We start from the raw sequence: 20,235 nt of genomic DNA, 5'->3' as shown, positions 1-20,235 counted from the left end.
TCCCTGAAGTTACCTGACCAGTGTCTGGGACATGCCAAAACCGCATACATCCAATCAAAGAAAATGGTATAAAATGGTGTAAATGTTTGGCCATTTATAATAAAACCTCAAAATGTCATTATTTTGCATTATATTCATGATGACTGAGCAATTCTGATGAGGACACCAAAAGGCACTTTATAGTGATAACGACCCCTATGATGAAATCAAACATTGTGAAATAGCGAGTCCATTTCTTCATCGAGTCATTCATTAAATTACTTTCCGTGTATTACCCTGATCTCATTATGATAAGATGAGGAAACATTCTTAGAGCATGTTTTTGTTAGCTGGGACAGGCCCTCATTTCTCAGAGGGTTGAGTTCTGACAAGACCCCAAAACAGCCAGTCCAGACACGCAGAACCCGGAGAACCGGCAGACCCGTGACTGACAGCTGCGTTCTCCAATGAGAGCGGAGCTCGTGAATGGGGAGGCGGGGCTCACGGGCTGAGGAACGTGCACTGTGAGCCAAGTGAGAGTTCTCGAGCGCAAATAAATGTTAGGTGTCATCTTTCTGTAGATGTCTATCAATTTCACACACTTCTCAGTAAGTTCTCGTCAGATCTGTGAAGGCGATCTTTCAGCGTTTCTGAGGGATTTGTTTGGTCAGAGGATTGAACGGTCAAAACTGAACGGGAGGAGCGCAGGCAAGTGCGTTTCATGAGCAACGAGCGTACTTTACAATTATTATACGCAATGCTATTTAAATGTATTTCATATATTTGGTTGAATCTTCAGTTAGAGAAACGGGTTTTTTTTTAAATAATGATGAAAAATGTTTCCCCCTATTTATCTTAGCTTTAAATATATCAAAACAGATCTAAACGTTGTAATTGTATTTCTGTGATTACTAACGTGTCTTTTTAAGACTTTTTTCTCTCTCTATAAAAAGTATAGATTGAGTTAAAATGAGGGAAATTCTACATTTATACATATTTTAAAATTGGGTATTTATATGTGCAATTTATCATTTCATCACACAAAGCATTTTAGATAATGATTGATTTTATTCATATACGTTCTTATTGAAATGAGATTTGATGACAATGGAACAGAAACATTACAAAAAAAACAAAACAAAACATTGTGAATAATGATTAAAAACATCCATATTTTGACTTAATTGACAGCTTGTTGTGTCATCAGGTTCAAGGCTTATCCAGCTATTTCTCCCCCCCAAAAAAGAAAAAAATAGTCATCACATGTCATTAGGCCCATTCACACCAATAACGATAACTATAACGATAATTACTATATTTGCGGCCACAGCAACGAACGATAATGATCTGTTTATTCTTAGCTCACTCTGCGGTTTAAAAGTGTGTTCAACATGTTTTCGCTGTTCTTGTTGTATTTACACGGCTTTAACCAGCAGATGTCCTCAGCATGCTATGTTTGGAGTGAATAGCTAGTGTAATCGATCTAATCTAACAGTGAATTTAGCTGACATATAGTAGAATAAAAACAACGCCTAGTCTTTTTCACTGCAGCTTCAAAGGAAGCAAGACAATGTTAGCAAAACTAGCGCTGGATCCCTGAGGTAATTTCATGTTACGCTGTTTGCTGTAATGATCTCATCGTTAATAATTCTCATCATTTATTCCGAGGGTATGACCAATTATTTTCCATATATACAATTTCTTTAAAATATCCTTGAAAATAGGGTTTGACTTCTCAAACAGTGGTGGCGATTAAGTTCTCCGCAATGTCGTCGGCCATTTTAAATGCGCGAGCCCGCAAATTAGAATGGATTCTGATTGGCTGTCAGTGTTTTGTCATTCAACAGCTGGAAAAAATAATTCTGAAAGTGATCCCAATGATATTGTCTCTCTATATCGTTAAGGCTGTGGTGTGGATGGTGCTACTATTTTAAATTTAGAAAGATTTTTTAGATCGTTATCTTTATAGTTATTTTTCTTGGTGTGAACAGGCCTTGGTTCTTCTAACTGGCCACCATTTCTTTTTCACCTTTTTAATCACTTTTTTCACCTTCACTGTTTAATTTCAGTGATGCGAGAAATTTAGAAGTACAAATACTCCATGTAGTTCCTTAAATAACATGGTCTATAATGTGTAATAATTAAAAAAGCTTGTTTTCTCGTGTCTCCTCTCCTCCAGGATGCGTGCTGGAGATGGGTTTCGTGCCCCGGTCGCAGTGATCGGTGCAGGGTTACTGAGTGTCCTGGGACTCTCATGGTTCTGGAGTTTGGTGGCACTTTTAGTCATTTACTTATGTTCTGGAGGATGGAGGTTTCTCTATGTGGCCGCATGTACCATCAAGAGAGACATTATGTAAGTACAACCTACTTTCTCTCACTTTTGATGGAGAATAATGTAGAGAAGTCATGAAACCTGTTAATGTAACTCTTTCTTTGTCTCCTCCAGTGGTCTGTATGTACTGTTGCGTGTAAAATTATTCATGGATCATTATATTCGTACGCGAAGCACCGTCCCGTCCATATTTGCCCAGCAGGTGGCGCTCCACCCGGACAAACCGGCTCTTATCGAGGAGTCCACGGGAGAGGTGTGGAGCTTCTCCGAGCTGGACCGGCGGTCGAACGCTGTGGCACAGTGGGCCCTGACGCAGGGCTGGGCGTCGGGCGACGTGGTGGCCATCTTCATGGAGAGTCGCCTGCCCACGGTGGCCCTGTGGCTCGGACTGGCTAAAGTGGGCGTGGAGCCGGCGTTCATCAATTTCAACCTGCGACGCGATTCGCTGATGCACTGCGTGGGCGTGTCAGGAGCTCGGGGGATGGTGTTTGGGGCGGAGCTTCTGGACGGTGAGATGCGCTTTACTTTGTTTGTCTCTTTGCAAACTGAGGCAATGTTTTTTTATAACATATTTAGTGAGAAGTGTGTCTAAGAGCTGATGGTATATACATAACAAATTACTTTTTTTGTTCATATTTAGCATATTTACTCATAATATTTATTCAAAATTAGTTGAGTATTGAAATATTATAAGTTAGAATATATATATATATATATATATATATATATATATATATATATATATAAAATAATATAGTAATAGTAATATAAATGATAATAAATAAATCAAATAAACAATGCAAATATAATAACAGCAACAAAAATAATTAGAAATATAATAATAAATATATAATAAATATAAAAATAATAGTAATAAATAACAATAAATATAATACATCAAATAAACAACACAAATATAATAATAATAATTATAATAAATGATAATAACAAATATAATAATACATATAATAAATATAAAAAAATAATAATATAATAAGTAATAATATAAAAAAATAATATATTAATAAATATAATGATAAGTAAGGCGATCAAATGGATGATGGTTTGACTGAATGTCTCATATGGGTATGTGTGTGTGTGTGTGTGTGTGTGTGTGTAGTGTTGCTGGAGGTGAAGGAGTCTCTGCGCTCTCTGGCTCTCTTCTGCACCGGTGTGGCTCCTGACGAGACTCTGGACTCGCTGTCGGCTCTGAACCTGGACGTGCTGCTGGCTTCATCTCCTGACACGCCACCCACCGTCACGCACAACAAGGGCTTCAACGGTTGGTTTGACTTTCACTATCACACTTCACTGTCTGTGTTCATGGATGATGTGCTTCATCCTTCTGTGTGAGTGAGTGAGATTATTTACCAGAACATAAATGTCTCCACACGTCTCCAGACACATTTTAGATGTCGCAATCGTTCTGATTTCTCTCATTTTTTGGTGTCATGAAGGGACGTCCAGGTCGCATTTCACCACAGAATCCAAATGAAAAAAATTATGAAGACATGATATTTTGCAACATGGTATTTAGTAAGATATTTGCAACATGATATTTAGCCCGTTAGCCGTTGTGATATTATTTTCATTAAAATAAAGCACATTTTCCCTTCCCAACTTTCACTTTTAAGTTTTATTGTAATTATTCTTGTTATTTTAAATATATTTATTTATCAAATGTCAAATTTATTTATGGTACCATTAAAAACAACATAGTGCTTCACAAACCAAAATAATAGTAATTTATAATAAACAATTTATTATTGTTGTTTATAATATAATATATTGTTTTAAATATTGATTCTCATTAGATTGTCATTATATTATTTTAAATCTGCTTAATTGAATCATCATAGATATTACCATGATAAATACATACTGTCATTTTATGTGTACAATATATTATGTTTATTACTTGATCATGAGAATAATGTCACTATGCCAAAAATCTTAATAAGAGATAAAGTCTAGTTATCTCTTTATATTGTATATTATGTTTATATTATTTAAATCTGCATAAATTAATCATCATAAATATTACCACGATGAATAAATACTTTTACTTAAGATGTATTTATACAATATAAAATATATAATATATGCATTTAAAGTATTATACACCATTAAATAAAATTATTTAATTAATTACAATATATAAAGTAAAATACAGTTGTTTTATTTTGGGGTAAATGTGCATAATTGCTTGAAAATGATGCCACATTGCTAAAAGTCTTAAAAACAGTCTTAAAACAGGTTTAATTATCTAATTTCTTGTTTCTTTCTTGTGAGTTTGGGTTGAATATGAGCCGGTGGCGTGTTTGGCAGGTTGCCTGAGATTCACCCCATTATAAAGAGCGAGAGAGGCAGTGGTATTACGTGTGTTTTCAGTCAGAGAGCGAGTGGTTAAAGTGGGGAAAAGGTTACATACCAGCCAAGAGCACAGTGGCAGCGCATGAAAGAGAGAGAGAGGGACTGAAAGAAAGTCTGAGGTACAAAAGCAGATTGTGTGAGAAAAAACACGACAAAGGGACAAAGAGAGCAGAAAACACATCCGCTCCCTGAAGAGATGCAGAGAAACTAGGATTAGGAGATGCAGGAGAAAGATAGCAGTGTCTTTTACAGACAGACTTATGGACAGAGGGCTTGTAAATGTGTCAGAGGGTGAACGGTCATCGGTTAATCACCTCTGACCCAGTCAGCTGGCCTGATCATGAATGTGTGTGTGTGTGTGTGTGTGTGTGTGTGTGTGTTTGGTGGTACAACCCTCTCCAGACGCCAATCACATCTGACACAACTGGAAACATGATTCATACTATGTATTCCTGACCTTTCCCCCATAATGCATATGTGGGAAACAGTTTGATTCATATCCTTACTTATTACACAACCTAAGGGTGTATTCACACTAGGCACGGTTAAATTGAACTGAGCCCGAGCGCGACTGTCCCCACTCCCCTGCTGGCCCGCACTCACACTGCAGTTAATGTTCCGGGCCGGAGCACGCTTATACGATGCAACTTTTTGTATGGAAGAAAACAGGAAGAAATGCACTTTCCCTAACATATTGCCTAATAGTTTTATCATTTATGCCGTGCAGTGATTTTCACTTGCACATAAAAATAACAACTTTATTCAACAATTGAGACAGCGTTTTGACGTAGAACACGGAAGCGCTGCACTGTGTTTACAACGTGAACAGTGTAGGAGACTGACAGGAAAGAGAAGAGATTCTTGCACTGTAAAAAAAAAAAAATGACATTGACTCAGTTAAATTGTATGTACTTAGAATTTTCAACTGGACAAATTTAGTTTTTGAAATAATAAATTTTAGTTGAAATAACTTTAAGAAAGTAAGGTGAACTCAAGTTTACAATACCAAAGTTTATGTTCATTTAACATTTTCTAAGTTATCATATTGCACTCAGTTAAGTTTACTTTAGAATACTTAGAATTTAAGTATTTTCAACTTGACAAATTTAGTTATTTGAACATAAAGTTTAGTTGGAAAAGTAAAAGTTACAAAAGTAAAGTGTTAACTTTTTTAAGTTTTAAATACCAAAGTTCATGTTCATGTAACCTTATTATAAATATAAATGACTTATTTTCTTAGTTAAACCAAATAAATAATTTTATTTAAATTGTTCTTTTATGTCAATTGTTAATAATTGTTTTATTTCAAATGTTTCAGCCATGTTTTGATTGAGAACTTTATTCCCATTTAAATTATTTTCTACTGCAAATAATAATTGATCTGATTTCAGCCACTGAAACACATAAACTGCAAATCAAATCAATTTAATTTTTCAAGATCTGAGCAGAGGATGATTAAACAACTCCAAAAAACAGCTTCACTAGCTTCACTTATTACAGACCAGTTTAGCTTTATTTTTGCCTTTAAGTTTTATAGTGATATAGATTTTTTTTTTTTTTTTCTAGATTTGCTCTACTATAAAGTAGTTAATTGAAATTTCTCTTTGAGTGCAATCAAAATGATTTTTTTTTTTCTTTGTGTGAAGTCACAGAAATTCATGGAAATTCATTGGCCAAAATGTCAAAAGGCATCTTAATTGAGGATTTGGAAAGTGAGCAGAAATGTCCTCTTAACTTAACTTACTTAAAAATATAGTAGTGGACGTATGTATCCATTTTAGAGTTAAAAAAAAAAATCTAAATTCATAATAAAAATAATTGTTAGGGCTATTTTTTTTCTTTGTTGGGTAATGCAAGGGTTTACATTAGTCTGTAAGCATTATAATTATCTTTAGAAACAAAACTACAGAAGTGTATGATACAGTATGTGCTCATTTTGATGTTGTTTCTTTGATGTGTGTGTTTTTGGTCTCAGATAGGTTATTTTACATCTACACCTCAGGAACGACAGGTTTGCCTAAAGCTGCCATCGTGGTTCACAGCAGGTTCGTGCAACGCTGTTCTTAAAATACTGACCAGACATCATCTGTACGACTGTTTCACTCTGTGTTTGTTTGCGCTGTGTCAACAGGTACTATCGCATCGCTGCATTTGGATATCACTCCTTCGGTCTGCGGCCAGATGATGTTGTTTACTGCTGCCTGCCGCTCTATCACTCCGCAGGTCTGTTTGAGGTTCACAAACATCTTGTTCAACACGCTCTGTTCAGCTTATAGAACACCAGATCACTAAAAATACCTTGAATAAATAACATTCATTCTAGTGATATCGACCAGGGCTGCGTTTCCCAATAGCATATTAAACCTAAGTAGATCGTAAAACCATTGCTGCTAATGGCCTCAACGATCAACTTGGCTCACAATGCTTTTGGGCAATGCAGTCCAGGTTGGTAAATTGGCCTGATATCACTGATAACCCAACCAGTGTAAAGGTTCCTCTTGTGTCAACTCCATAATCTACCAATAACTACACAATGGACAAACGTTTTGTTCTTATTTAAGTAAAGTAAATACTTTAAATTTAAATATATACTCAGTATTTTATCATCAGATATCACCAATGACCTTTTAAAATCAGATGACCAACAGTTCATGCACCTTTTTCACACTTTGTGTATATTACACTGGTATTAAACAACAATACAAAAACTTTGAGAAAATACATCTGAAGATTGGATAAAGCCAGGTTAAATTTTTTTGTTTGATATTGTTAACATGTTAGAGTTAAATGTTTTTACTGAGGGGATTTTGAATTTCTCTTTTTATTTCTCTGTAAATCAGAAAATACTGTCAACAGTAAGAAAAAAAACATTTACGCCATGGTCTTATGAATAAAATGGAAAGTATTTTTCAGGTGAATTATATATGAACAAACCCCTCAGTAAAAACCTTCAGAATATGGATTGGAATAAAACTGTAAAGTTTAGTGTGTGTAAGTGCTGCTGAAGTGGAGAAGAAAACTCAATTTGAGAAAACGGCCTTTAAAAATATGCATTGTAACTGAATTCTAGATACGCAAATAGATAAAGTGCAATAAAATCAACACTTCAAAGCATACTTCTTTTCTTTCCTCTAATCTGAAACAACTTTTCATGAAAAGAACAAAATCTCAAAATTGACCAGTGCATGAAAAAACAATGTTTTTGCCTTTAGAGTCTTCCCTTAAATATCTTTAATCCCATGTGTCCAGTTTTGAACAGTTTAATTCTGAATCATTTATCATTATGAATCTATAGTTTAGATCACATGGGTTCAACAGACAGGATCAGTGTAATAAATAAATCATCTCTCTTCTTTGTGGGTTTCCCAGGCAACATCATTGGCGTAGGTCAGTGTCTGCTGCACGGTCTGACAGTGGTGATCCGCAGGAAGTTTTCCGCTAGTCGTTTCTGGGACGACTGTGTCAAATACAACTGCACGGTGAGGACCTTTGACCTCAATCAGTCATTACAGAGATCCATCTAGTGCAACTAAATCTTGTAATTGTGCATTTAGGACGGCCAATTTCAGACTTTTACAGTACATTCAAAAGGGAAGAGAAAACACTTTACATATCTTTTGTTGAAGATTATGTTTCCAATTGAATTTTACAGTATTTTGGTGCAAATTCATCTGTCTCTGTTCAAAATAAAAGTTAAATGCTGCACCATGAAGAAAAACAGTTTGTCAACCAAAAAGTATAGTATACAGTAAATAATTGGCTTAATAAATATAATACTTTGTTTTCAAGTTTTTTTTTTTTTGTTAACTTTTTTGTATGATAAACACTTTTGCATTAGATGTCTAGTGTAAAATACGAGTAAACCCAGATGCAAACCATCAGGCCATGAAACAATCAAAACCAACTTTGTTACCATCTGATTGTCTCATTTAAACCATTTAATTGTAGTTTGTGTGTGTTTGCAGGTGGTCCAGTATATTGGTGAAATCTGCCGGTACCTGTTAGCACAGCCGGTCCGTCCATCCGAGTCTCTTCACAAGGTGCGTGTTGCCACAGGCAATGGTTTGCGGCCCAACGTCTGGGAAGCGTTCACTAAACGCTTCAACATCAAACGCATCGGTGAGTTTTATGGAGCCACCGAGTGCAACTGCAGCCTGGCCAACATGGACAATAAGGTGCGTGTGAATCTTTCCTCATTACATTTAATAGGTATGATGCATGTTTTGTTGATGTGTAATGTGCTCCTCTGGCCAGGTGGGGGCATGTGGTTTCAACAGCGTGATTCTGCCCAGCATTTATCCCATTAGACTGCTGAGGGCCGACGAGGACACCATGGAGTTAATACGGGACAGTCGAGGACTGTGTGTCCCCTGCAAACCTGGTGAGAGAAACACACAATCTGAACCTGAAAACACACGCAGTAGATGTGTGATTTAATTTCTAAAGAAGGAAGTAAAATATTAAATATTAATAAACTGCATAAAATCTTAAATATTTTTGTATAATGACGCTAAACTTTATAATTGATTGTCTCGTAAGACAACAAAGCTGTTTTCTATTATTTCTATTTCTATTTCTATTATTATTAATCTAAAATTATTATTTTCAGGCTCTTTGATTAATAGAATACTTTTTGACACAAAGTATGTGGAAATTGAATGATATATCTTTCCTTTAATATATTAGCATATCATGTTGTGAATATTATCTGTATTTGCCTGGCAACTCGAAACAAACTGAGCAGCTTCTGAACATATACTGTACCATGACAGAGTAAACAAGTGAATTTCACAAGTGTTTCAAAAGGTCTTCATTTGTATAATTTGCAAATGGGTCAAAAGTCTGGCTAGTAACAGTAAAAGTGTTGTGTATCACTTGGTGTGTCCTTGTTTGTGCTTGGAGTTTAAATAAACACATTTCACATCAAGACAAATGACAGCCAATGAGAAATCAGCATTTATTATGACTTAGTGTGTGAAATGAGATCGTGTCAGTTTGTGGTGTAAATGAGTGTTTTTTTAAGGGGCCGTTTACATTTTCAACTAAAAACAGAGAACTTTTTATACATTTTTGCCAATAATTTACTAGGCTACTGCGTTTTGGGGGCCTGAAAACGTAAACTTTTAAAATCAAGTTTCAAAGTACAAAGTTGTTGAAAATGATATCGTTATCGTCTCAGTGTAAGCTACAAAAACGCAAATTTGTGAAAACAGCGATGTCATGCGCATGTGTATAACATGTTCAGTAGTGTTTCTTTACAAAGTGACATCGCCATCTACTGGCCAGGCAGCAGAATACAGTGTTTTGTCATTTTTGTAGATCCGTGTGAACAGGGATTTTTTTGACAATGTAGTCATCTGTACGCGAAAAATGCAAAGGAAAAACTTTTCCATATTTAGTACATCATCACTGAAACACTGTTATAGTTTCTATTAATATTTTGAATTGGAAACTAGCAAAGTGTTTTCTATTGTATTTCAGTAAACATTTTATTTTAACGAATATGTTTCTTTGTTTTATTTTAGTTAACTATAATAACCCTGGTGTAAATATGCACCTAAAAGACATTTAGCCCTTTAATACAAGTGTTTTTGTGCATTTTCTGAGCATTTTAGGAGAACCAGGGATCATCGTTGGCCGAATCAATCCACATGATCCGTTACGTCGTTTTGATGGCTACGCGAATCAAGAGGCCACCAGTAAAAAGATTGCGTACAACGTCTTCAAAAAGGGAGATTCGGCGTATGTATCAGGTAAAGCCAAAGCTCTCCGGACGAGGACTGATCCTCTTGTGTACCAGTTGGATTCCTCTCACACCGTGTTCTTCTGTCTCAGGTGATTTGATGGTGATGGATGAGTTTGGTTACGTGTATTTCCGGGACAGAGGCGGAGACACGTATCGCTGGCGGGGCGAGAACGTCTCGACCACAGAGGTGGAAGGAGTTTTGAGTTCTCTGTTGAATCAGACGGACGTGGCCGTCTACGGCGTCTCAGTGCCAGGTGAGACTGCAGATGTTTGAAATAATTAGCGCTAAACATTTTATATAAAGAAAGAGCTGCAAATGCTTTATATAATGAGGTGGAGATTAAAGCTCACAGTCATCTCCTCCGGTTTCAACCTCAGAGTCAAGAAAATAAAAGTAACTGTGGTTTTATATTTTACAATTGGATCTTTAAATCTAATTGCAAGTTTTTATGAGATGCTTTACATGTTGAAATTCCAGCTATTTCTTGTAATTGCAACTTTATATATCTCACAAGTTCACCTTAATAATTTACTTACTCTACATGTTGCAATTGCAACTATTTCTCGCAATGACGACATAATAGCTCGCAACGTGACTTTGAATGGTGCAACTATTTCTTGTAGTTGCAGCTTTCTGTTTCCCAGTTGTGATTTTAAATATTGAACTGTGACTTTTTCTTTACAATTGCAACTTTACAATTAGCTGTGGTTTTATCAATATTTCATGTCAATGCAACTTTAGATATCCCAGTTGTAATTTTATATCTTGAAACTGAGCACAATTGCAATGATTTCTTGTAGTTGCTACTTCATAGCTCCCGATCTCACGATCTGTTTTCAGAAGCTAAGCAGGGTCTGGCTTGGTTCATGTTAGGATGGGAGACCGTACAGACATTATAATCTCCAAATCATCTTGTATCTCCAAATCAAGATACATCAATAAGTGTTACAGCCGTGTCTCACTTTTAATCATCAGGTGTGGAGGGGAAGGCAGGAATGGCCGCCATAGCGGACGTGACGAATGACTTTGACTGCGAGGCATTTCAACGAGATGTGCAGAACGCTCTTCCATCTTACGCTCGGCCCGTCTTCTTACGATTTTCACCCGAGGTTGACAAAACAGGTGATGGATTCATACACAATTTTCCTCTGTATCTTCCCTTGCTTTCCTTAAACATACACTGAAAAGTTACAGAAAAAAGACTGTAAAAATGCTACATTAAAAACCTGTTAAATTGGTTAACACTTCCCTTACTATATACTAGCGATGCGGATCAGCTCTAACATCACCTGAATCTGCTGTAAAAAATAAACCATCCACCCACCCAAACCTATGATTTTCTCTGATTTAGATATCTGTACCTGATCATCACATTACAATTACTGTAATTCTCAGTGTTAAGCGTGATGATATGGTAACATATTACACTGAAGTAGGCTGCTTTTAAATGAACATTTACTTAAAGTAAAAGCTCTTCTTTTTCTTTTGCATTTCCTTACAAGCCTAAGCACAGGGTTTACTCCCTTCAATCTTAAATTGTCACTGTCTTCGTCACTGCAACTTCCCAAACACACACACAAAGAAATTAAATGCGTTCAGCCCAAGCAAAGGCTGGATAGAGTTTATTAGTTTTTTGTCATCTTTGTGCTTCACAGCCATCTCAGATCACATTCCCAGCACTTTTTCCTTTGTTTTATATAATGGCCACAAGGAGGTGCTCCAGGCATGTTTTGCTTGATTGGTTTTCCCTAAAGAGAAATAGGTTGTTGAAAACGAATGTAAAATAAAATAAATTGACAATTCCAGGATCACATTTGATGGTGTTTTGTTTAAATAATTACGCTTCTTCTAAGTTTTTGTTATTAATTGGTTTAATGACATGACGTGCATATTTTTGAGTCCAAGTGCATTATGTTTTATGGTGGTTTTCAGTATATTACAGAGGTAGAAATCAGATTTGAGTATTTTTTTTTTTTTTTGTAAACTAACATTATATCAATAAACGAAATATATTTTTTACTACAAATTTAAGTTCAATCTATAAAACCTAAAATGTTGCTGCCAATTTTTTTTTGGTTAAATGATTCTTGTTTTAACAGTGTAAAATCTTTCATTTCTCTCCCCTCCAGACACATTTAAAATCAAAAAGACTCGCTTACAGAAGGAGGGATTCGACCCCCGACAAACCACCGACCGGCTCTACTTCCTCAACAGCCGTTTGGGGCGTTACGAGAGTCTGACGGATGAACTCCACAGTGACATCATGCAGGGAAACGTGTCTCTATAAGAACCACAGAGAGTCTTTATTGTGTAAATGTCATAGTGGGGTATAAATACGCAGTTTATTGCACAAAATCAGCGAGATAACTGCACTACAATCATACTCATACTTGACACAGTGTTCGGTTAGTACTTGAAACTACTAGTTCTGCCTTTCATATCATTCTATAATAAAACAAGTACCTTATTTCAATTCAGGCACATATGTTTATAGAGTTTTCTGATTAGAAATAATGGACTGAACTCACTTTGTGAAATTATCCGAGTAGCTGAACTAAAAGGTGCTTTACATGATTTTCTTTCTGAATGGATTGTATCAAATGACGTATAACTGGAAATAGGTTTCATGAGGTAAACACATTACTGTAAATGACAGAAAAAGAAGTTGTGGGGGAGCAGAGTGTTATTAGTCGGTCAGAAGACTAGTTAATCAGTTGTGCTCTCTGTCTGTGCATCATTTTGCGTAAAATGGTTTTGTTGGTTTTGGAGAGGTTTTCCCACTCATTTTTATCCAGGTATTTCTGACTTACAGCACTGTTTATGTGGTCAACACTGTAATTGAGACATCTATTCGATTTCATTCTTTCAATACAGACAGTATTACAGACGAGTAATGGTAATAGTATTACATTATGCAAAAAATATCGAATCACATGTTAAACTTTAGAATTTCTTTTTTAAAAGCAGTGACTTTTGAGAAAATCCACAGTAAAATAAAGTGTATTGAATCAAAATGTTTTGATGTGACAGGTACATAATCATTAACCATTAGCAAATTAGATTGTGTTCAGATGTTTTGACTATTTTACATTCACTTGAACTCGATAATAAATTTAACTTGTCAATTTTACACTATGAAGTACGAGCATGTTTTTTTCAGCTTTAGACAATCTAACATACAGAAAAAAAATGAGAACAAATGATGTGAAGTGATTCATATTCTTCTCTTACTCCCGTTATCATAAAAAACACTTCTCATGATTCATGATCATGTTCTGTCAGCACATCGTGTAAAGGCCGTCCAAAGGCTGAACCTTCCGCTGCCAGTCAAATCTCTCCAGATGATCCGGATACGGCTGCTTCTCTCTCACGTGCTTTGCCTTCCGGTCCCTCTCAGATAGAAAGAGGTTCGGATGGACCGTGTTTGGATCCAGTGTGAGAACACAAGCATCTGAAAACAAATGTAGAGAGCATTTTTAACACAAGGTATTTTGGCTAAACACTGAAAATGTATTTGTGTTTAAACCTACATTGTGTAATCCCAAAATCTCGCCCATTGTTTCTGTAGAAGAACAAGCACATGCACCATATCATTAACATAAATGCGTGCATGTATGTGTATATAGAAATACAACTTGCACCTGAGCATGTACTGAATATGTGACTTGCATGCAATGTAAATTACTTTAGATAATGTGTACAACAAATGCAAAAAATGTCATAACATTACAATAGGATCTCATTAATTATCAATAAGCAAAATTTTTGTTACAGTATTTGTTAATCTTTAAAGGATTAGTTCAGCTTAAAATGAAATTTAACCGAAGCTTTACTCACCTTCAAGCGATCCTACGTGTATATGACTTTCTTCTTTCTGATGAACACAATCTGAGATATATTAATAAATATCCTGATGCATCCAAGCTTTATAACGGCAGTGAATTGGAAAAAAATGAGCATGAAGCTGAAGAAAGTGCATCTATCCATCATAAATGTACTCCACACGGCTCGGGGGGGTTAATGAAGGCCTTCTGAAGGGAAGTGATGTGTTTGTGTAAGAAAAATAACCATATTTGACAAGTTAAAAGTAAAATAACTAGTTTCCGTAGACCACCTTACGTATTCAACTCTGTAAGAAAGCATCGCGTCAGTTTTGCTTTTTCCCTAAGTTGAATACAGAAGGCGTAGGCGAGAGACATTACACTTTCTTACTAAAAAGGAAGGACTGCCGCTTTTGCGTAGTTTGTGCTTATTTGCAAATTGGCAACTTCAGTAGTAATGAAAAGATTTATCTTAATGTAAACTATGTATAAACCTTAATTAAATAATTTAATAATCACTTAAAAAGGAATTTTACCTGTATGATATCACGCTGTAGCCACACTGAACCAGCGGTTTGGAAAATGAATGGATGATAGGGATGGGCATATCGATAATGATATAGTATCGAAACTCAAATGAAAATACTGATACTGAGATGCATTTTTTTACCAGTTATTTTGTTTATATAACAAGAAATTTAATATGTACAAAATGCATTGAATTGGACGAACACCTGCATTACCGAATAATTCTGCAGAACTATTTTCCTGCCCATCTGAACACATGCAAATGCAGCAAGACAGAACCAATCAATCACAAGAGATCGTTTGCTCACTGCTGACACTACATTCAAACAGGACAATGCTTATCAGAGGACAGAAAAACATGTTTGAGTTACTTCACAAAAAATTGTAATGGAAATTGTAGCTTACGTAGTTTGTGCAATTACATTTATTTAAATTGAATGTTAAATGTTCAAATGAATCACGCTCTATTTTGTAACTAATGTTAAAATACACCGATCAGGCATAACATTATGAGCACTGACACATAACACTGATGATCTCTTCATCACGGCACCTGTTAGTGGGTGGATATATTAGGCAGCAAGTGAACATTTTATCCTCAAAGTTGATGTGTGAGAAGCAGGAAAAATGGGCAAGTGTAAGGATTTAAGTGAGTTTGACAAGAGCCAAATTGTGATGGCTAGATGACTGCAGACCAGGAACACCCCACAAGAGCTGCAGTTTTGGAGATGCTCTGATCCAGTGGTCAGTATCTAACAAAAGTGCTCCAAGGAAGGGACAGTGGTGAACTGACGACAGGGTCATGGGCGGACAAGACTTAGCAAAGGCTGACCCGTGTGGTCCGATCCAACAGACGAGCTCCTGTAGCTCCAATTGCTCAAGAAGTTAATGCTGGTTCTGATAGAAAGGTGTCAGAATACACAGTGCATCAGTTTGTTGCGTATGGAGCTGCATGACCAGTCAGGGTGTCCATGCTGACCCCTGTCCACCGCTGAAAGAGCCAACAGTGACACATGAGCATCAGAACTGAACCACGGAGCAATGGAAGAAGGTGGCCTGGTCTGATGAATCATGTTTTCTTTTACATCACGTGAAAGGTGTCAGAATACACGTATCCCTCTTCAACCAGAACAAACTTAGTTTTAGTTAGAGCTATTGCTATTGCCGGTTTGTTGTTGGTTCAATTGACGAGCCTTCTAAAGGCAGGAAAACACCAATCCGACGGTCGGCCGACTAAGTTTTCTCAGTGTGTTCCGCACTGTCGGCTGAAGTTGGTCCTCGTCACCTTTTTTCGGCCGATTCGACATGTTGAATCGCGTCGGAGCTCGTCGGTCCATCGGGCCATCTGATCATTCTGGGGTGAGTTTCCCGAAAGCATCGTTGGTGAACCATGGTCGCAAGTCCCATTTAACTCTATTGGTAACGACGGAACTTGCGACCATAGTTTTTGAGAAACGCACCCCTGATTGGCTGTTCAGATACTGCCACCTGCTGGTTCGGAAAGGCATTTCATCTCACGCAGGCGCAGAACAGACATGCTACTTGGCCGTATGGTGTCTAGCGTTGGTTTGGTGTCAGGGCAACTTTGGACACAGACGCTGCCGATGTGAGCCAACCCCACAGTCTGCTTTCGTCGCCACTAGTTCGTCGGCGTCGGCTTGGTGTGTTCCGGCTTTAAGAACCGATTTGCCTTTCCACGAGCAAGAGCCAGCTCAGAGCCAGGCCTTTACGTCATTATATATGTCTCATCTTTCACATCAACACTAGCACCAAACACAAACACACCAGGCTTGTTTGAGATGCATCCGCAAGAGTGATCCAAAAGCACAAGGAGTCGTATGCTCTACAAACGCTTCCATGGACCCCCGGCACTCTCTGATGTCACACCGATTGGTCCATGCTGCTATGATGCATCTTGATCAAGCCTTCCATCAAACCTTGGGTCCTGCCATCCATGTGGATGTTACTTTGACATGTACCACCTACCTAAGCATTGTTCCAGATCATGTACACAGTTTCATGGAGACGGTGTTCCCTGGTGGCTGTGGCCTCTTTCAGCAGGATAATGCTCCTGCCACAAAGCAAAAATGGTTCAGGAATGGTTTGAGGAGCACGACAACGAGTTTGAGGTGTTGGAGCTAAACTGTGCAGGACAGGAGCAGGTTTGGGCACCCCTGTTCTAGACACAAAATGGTTTTGTGTCTAGAAAGTAGTGTTCCAGTAACACTGACGGTTGGTTTTTTTACACAAATAATTTCATGATGAAGCTATGATGATTCTGGTTCAGTGTGTTTCTTCTTGTGACTCTGAAAAGCCCATTTAAAAGAGAAACTCTCGCCACAGATGGAGCAGCGGTAAGGTTTCTCTCCTGTATGCATTCGCTCATGGACCTTCATGGCACTTGAACGAGCAAAAGCCTTGTTACAATGTGAGCATTTAAAAGGTTTTTCTCCTGTATGAGTCCTCTGGTGTATTTTTAAGTCACTTAGCTTATAAAAGCCCTTCCCACAATCACTACAGCGATACGGTCTTTCTCCAGTGTGAACTCTCTGATGAACTTTAAAAGAATATGGACTAGCAAAGCTCTTCCCGCAGCAGGAGCACAGGTACGGTTTCTCTCCGGTGTGAATCCTCTCATGGGTTTTCCGGTGAGTCGAATGTTTGAATCGTTTCTCACAGTATGAACACTGATGGGGTTTGAAATCAGAGTGTCTTTGTTGGTGTGACTTTAGAAGAGTTGAGTTTGTAAAGTTTTTCCCACATTCACTGCACTGATACGGCCTCCCATCGGTGTGTTTGTGTAGATGGTTCTTCAAAAGGGTTATCTGGTTGAAGCTCTTCTCGCAGTGAGGGCACTGGTACGGCTTTTCACCCGTGTGGATTCTCATATGACATGTAAGATGTGGGTTGGTCCGAAAATATTTGTTACACACGTTGCACTGTAAAGTCTTTTCACTGTGTGTGTTTATATGAGCTCTCATACTATAAGGAGTGGTGAAAAAATCCTTCCCGCACTGTTCACAGCGAAACTCCTTCTTCACGGTGTGCTCTTTTGAATGAAGTTTCCTCTCTGCATAAGTAGGAAAGCTGAGATCACATATCTTGCAGGGGAAGTCTATTTGTTCTGAGTGTTTTCTCTTACGTCTCGCTAAATTTTCCTTTTTGTTGAATGTTTTTCCACAGTCGGTCACTGTCCGTCGCTCTTTGGATGTAGAGGCAGTTTCTCCATCAGAAGATGAATCATCATTGTCTTCTGAAAGGAACAAAATGGGAATAACATATCAAACTTTCTCTATTTATCTCTTCTTGAGCTGAATGATCAGTCATAATAAAACTGAAATTGTGATGTCTTAGTGCAGTTATCAAACTGTAAAGGCTGTGTTGTAAATAAATATAAAGTCTATTATTTAATCACAGTCATTTTTTTACGCATGTGTACAGCTCATGATTTGTCACTCTCGGTGTCTCAAATTTAGGTCAGCATACACATGATATCTTTAAAATAATAATTATCTTGTTCATTCAGCATTTCTGGACATAAAATGAAGAAACATACCTGAAGGAACAAAATCGTCATCATCATCAACATTGTCATTTTGATCTTCATCCTCATGCTTAATTGGATCATCATCATCATCTTCAACCTTCATCTGATCCTCCTCTTCCTCCTCGTGTCTCTGTTGTTGTTCCTCTGCTGTGTTTTTTTCTCCTCTGCTCTCTATCAGGTTCCTGCAGTCCACCAGTTTGACGGAGCACATCTTCAGCGGCGTCTGCAGCATCTGCTGTTCTCCAGCGTTACAGTCAGAGGTTTGATCAGCGGATCCATGATCCTGAGCGTCAGTATAACACAGTAAAGTGAGGCTGAGCTCTGAGTCCTGTGTGTCTCTGGATCTCTGATTTCTGATGCTCCAGAATGAATCCTGACAGTGCAAAACAAAAGATATATTAGCTGGCTCTGACACTGGGTTCAAACTTAATTCATTAAAATACAAACTGACAAGATGATTCTGAAGAATCATATTCAGACCTCTCTGTTGGGTTTGTCTCCTCTTTCTCTCAGCTTTGCCTCCAGTGACGCCACCTCTTTCTTCAGCTGACAGATTTCACTGATGAAATCCTCAATATCCAGCATAGACAGATCAGTTCCTACTGATTTACAGCAGATCACATCCATCTGCGCTTTCATGCTCAACATCTGAACACAAACACCTCATCATTACTAAAAGATGCATTTGACACTTGACTGACACTTATCAAACTCAAATGACTGCTTAAAATTATGAAGAACAGATTGTTATTTCTGAGAATATTCAGAAATATAAATTTCAGATATAACGTGTTTAGGCATGTTAACGTTTAGTTTCATTATTGTAAAAATATCATTGTAATACATCTAAAACTTAAATTCAGCTGCTGTATTTAACACATATTTCAGAAATTAGCCAAAACATTCTTGTGATATTTGTTTCTAAGCTTCCTTTAAGTGTCCAGCATTTAAAATTAAACGTGTTAACTGTAACTTACAAATATCAGTTGTAACACAGATGCTGTTGTAAGCAACGATGTGTTTACTATACTATTTTCACGTTACTGTGGTGAAATCATGACTAATTATTTTACTATTTAAGGATAAAAAGCGATTAAGAAGCTCATTAAAACACTAAAGACAGAAAATCAACAATCACATAAACAGCTAAAAAAACAAAACAACAACAAAAAACATACCTCAGTCTCAGCACGCCAGTCTTTGTTCTTCATGGTTTTACCGGCGGACTGAAGAGCGTCAGAGCGCCCCCTGCAGGATCCTGTAACACCTGCAAGTCAGTAGTGTCTACAGCAATTTCCTCCATCGTTTTCTCGATCAAAAATAAGATGAATTTAAGTGGCGCAGCTATGAACGTGAAAATGCCGCCAAAAACCGTTAACATCCGCCTGTTGTTGTTTTTTTAGTTAACTTAAAAGGCAATGGTTTTTTATGGTAAACGTTAAACTGTTTAAATGATGAGCACAATGTAAGTTAGCTGTTGTTTTTATACTTGATTTGTCGTTTTATATCGATATAACGTTATCGTACGTTTTTTATTGCATTTCTGTGTCCGAATCAGTTAAGTTCGGTATGAACTGAGGAAAAATAACGGCCATTTGCTATGATGGTGCTGTTTACCAAAAAGAAAAAGAAAAAATAGAGCTGTGGCTGAAATTTGTATTCATGTGAGATGCCAAATAAATCTGCACATTAAAGTGAAGTTATGTAGCTGCTACAAAAAACACGCTGTATTTCATGATTCATTTTTTGCGGTAAATATCTCACCTGACAAAGTGGGGCACAAATGCTCTGGGAAAACACATGAAATTGAAAATGAATAACATTGTGTGAAAGGAAAACCTCTTTCTTAATTAAATAAAACTCCCAATCCCAATGAAAACAATCCAACAATGGAAAAAAGTCCTACAA

General features: G+C 37.1%; 2 protein-coding genes and 1 long non-coding RNA gene across 5 annotated transcripts; 1 reads left to right on the top strand and 2 right to left on the bottom strand.

Moving 5' to 3' along the window:
* The first annotated feature begins 349 nt into the window (after nt 1–349).
* slc27a1b (solute carrier family 27 member 1b) lies at nt 350–13,561 on the top strand. Of its 2 annotated transcripts, none has more exons than XM_048195067.1 (13): nt 350–691; nt 2,159–2,332; nt 2,426–2,820; nt 3,432–3,593; nt 6,660–6,729; nt 6,816–6,907; nt 8,054–8,163; nt 8,650–8,859; nt 8,939–9,065; nt 10,300–10,437; nt 10,520–10,684; nt 11,407–11,553; nt 12,561–13,561. In XM_048195067.1, the coding sequence occupies exons 1-13, from the start codon at nt 561–563 to the stop codon at nt 12,716–12,718; spliced, it is 2,079 nt and encodes a 692-aa protein (XP_048051024.1). In that variant the 5' UTR covers nt 350–560; the 3' UTR covers nt 12,719–13,561. The 2 variants fall into 2 exon arrangements, with proteins under 2 accessions (XP_048051024.1, XP_048051025.1); XM_048195068.1 differs by having other exon boundaries at nt 553–687.
* On the bottom strand, nt 13,212–14,253 carry LOC125271189. The gene is made up of 2 exons (XR_007185530.1): nt 13,962–14,253; nt 13,212–13,882 (listed from the first exon to the last, which is right to left on the bottom strand). It is a non-coding gene; the product is annotated as an uncharacterized LOC125271189 (long non-coding RNA).
* A 2,074-nt stretch (nt 14,254–16,327) lies between these two features.
* On the bottom strand, nt 16,328–20,146 carry LOC125271127 (zinc finger protein 501-like). Of its 2 annotated transcripts, none has more exons than XM_048195109.1 (4): nt 19,506–20,146; nt 18,808–18,975; nt 18,337–18,700; nt 16,328–18,033 (listed from the first exon to the last, which is right to left on the bottom strand). In XM_048195109.1, the coding sequence occupies exons 1-4, from the start codon at nt 19,536–19,538 to the stop codon at nt 17,048–17,050; spliced, it is 1,551 nt and encodes a 516-aa protein (XP_048051066.1). In that variant the 5' UTR covers nt 19,539–20,146; the 3' UTR covers nt 16,328–17,047. The 2 variants fall into 2 exon arrangements, with proteins under 2 accessions (XP_048051066.1, XP_048051067.1); XM_048195110.1 differs by lacking the exon at nt 19,506–20,146 and adding an exon at nt 19,305–19,473.
* Between the last annotated feature and the right edge of the window lie 89 nt (nt 20,147–20,235).

The sequence above is a fragment of the Megalobrama amblycephala genome, linkage group LG7, assembly GCF_018812025.1.
Source record: "Megalobrama amblycephala isolate DHTTF-2021 linkage group LG7, ASM1881202v1, whole genome shotgun sequence".
Classification (NCBI taxonomy): domain Eukaryota; kingdom Metazoa; phylum Chordata; class Actinopteri; order Cypriniformes; family Xenocyprididae; genus Megalobrama; species Megalobrama amblycephala.
This window is presented reverse-complemented; position numbering and strand designations above follow the sequence as displayed.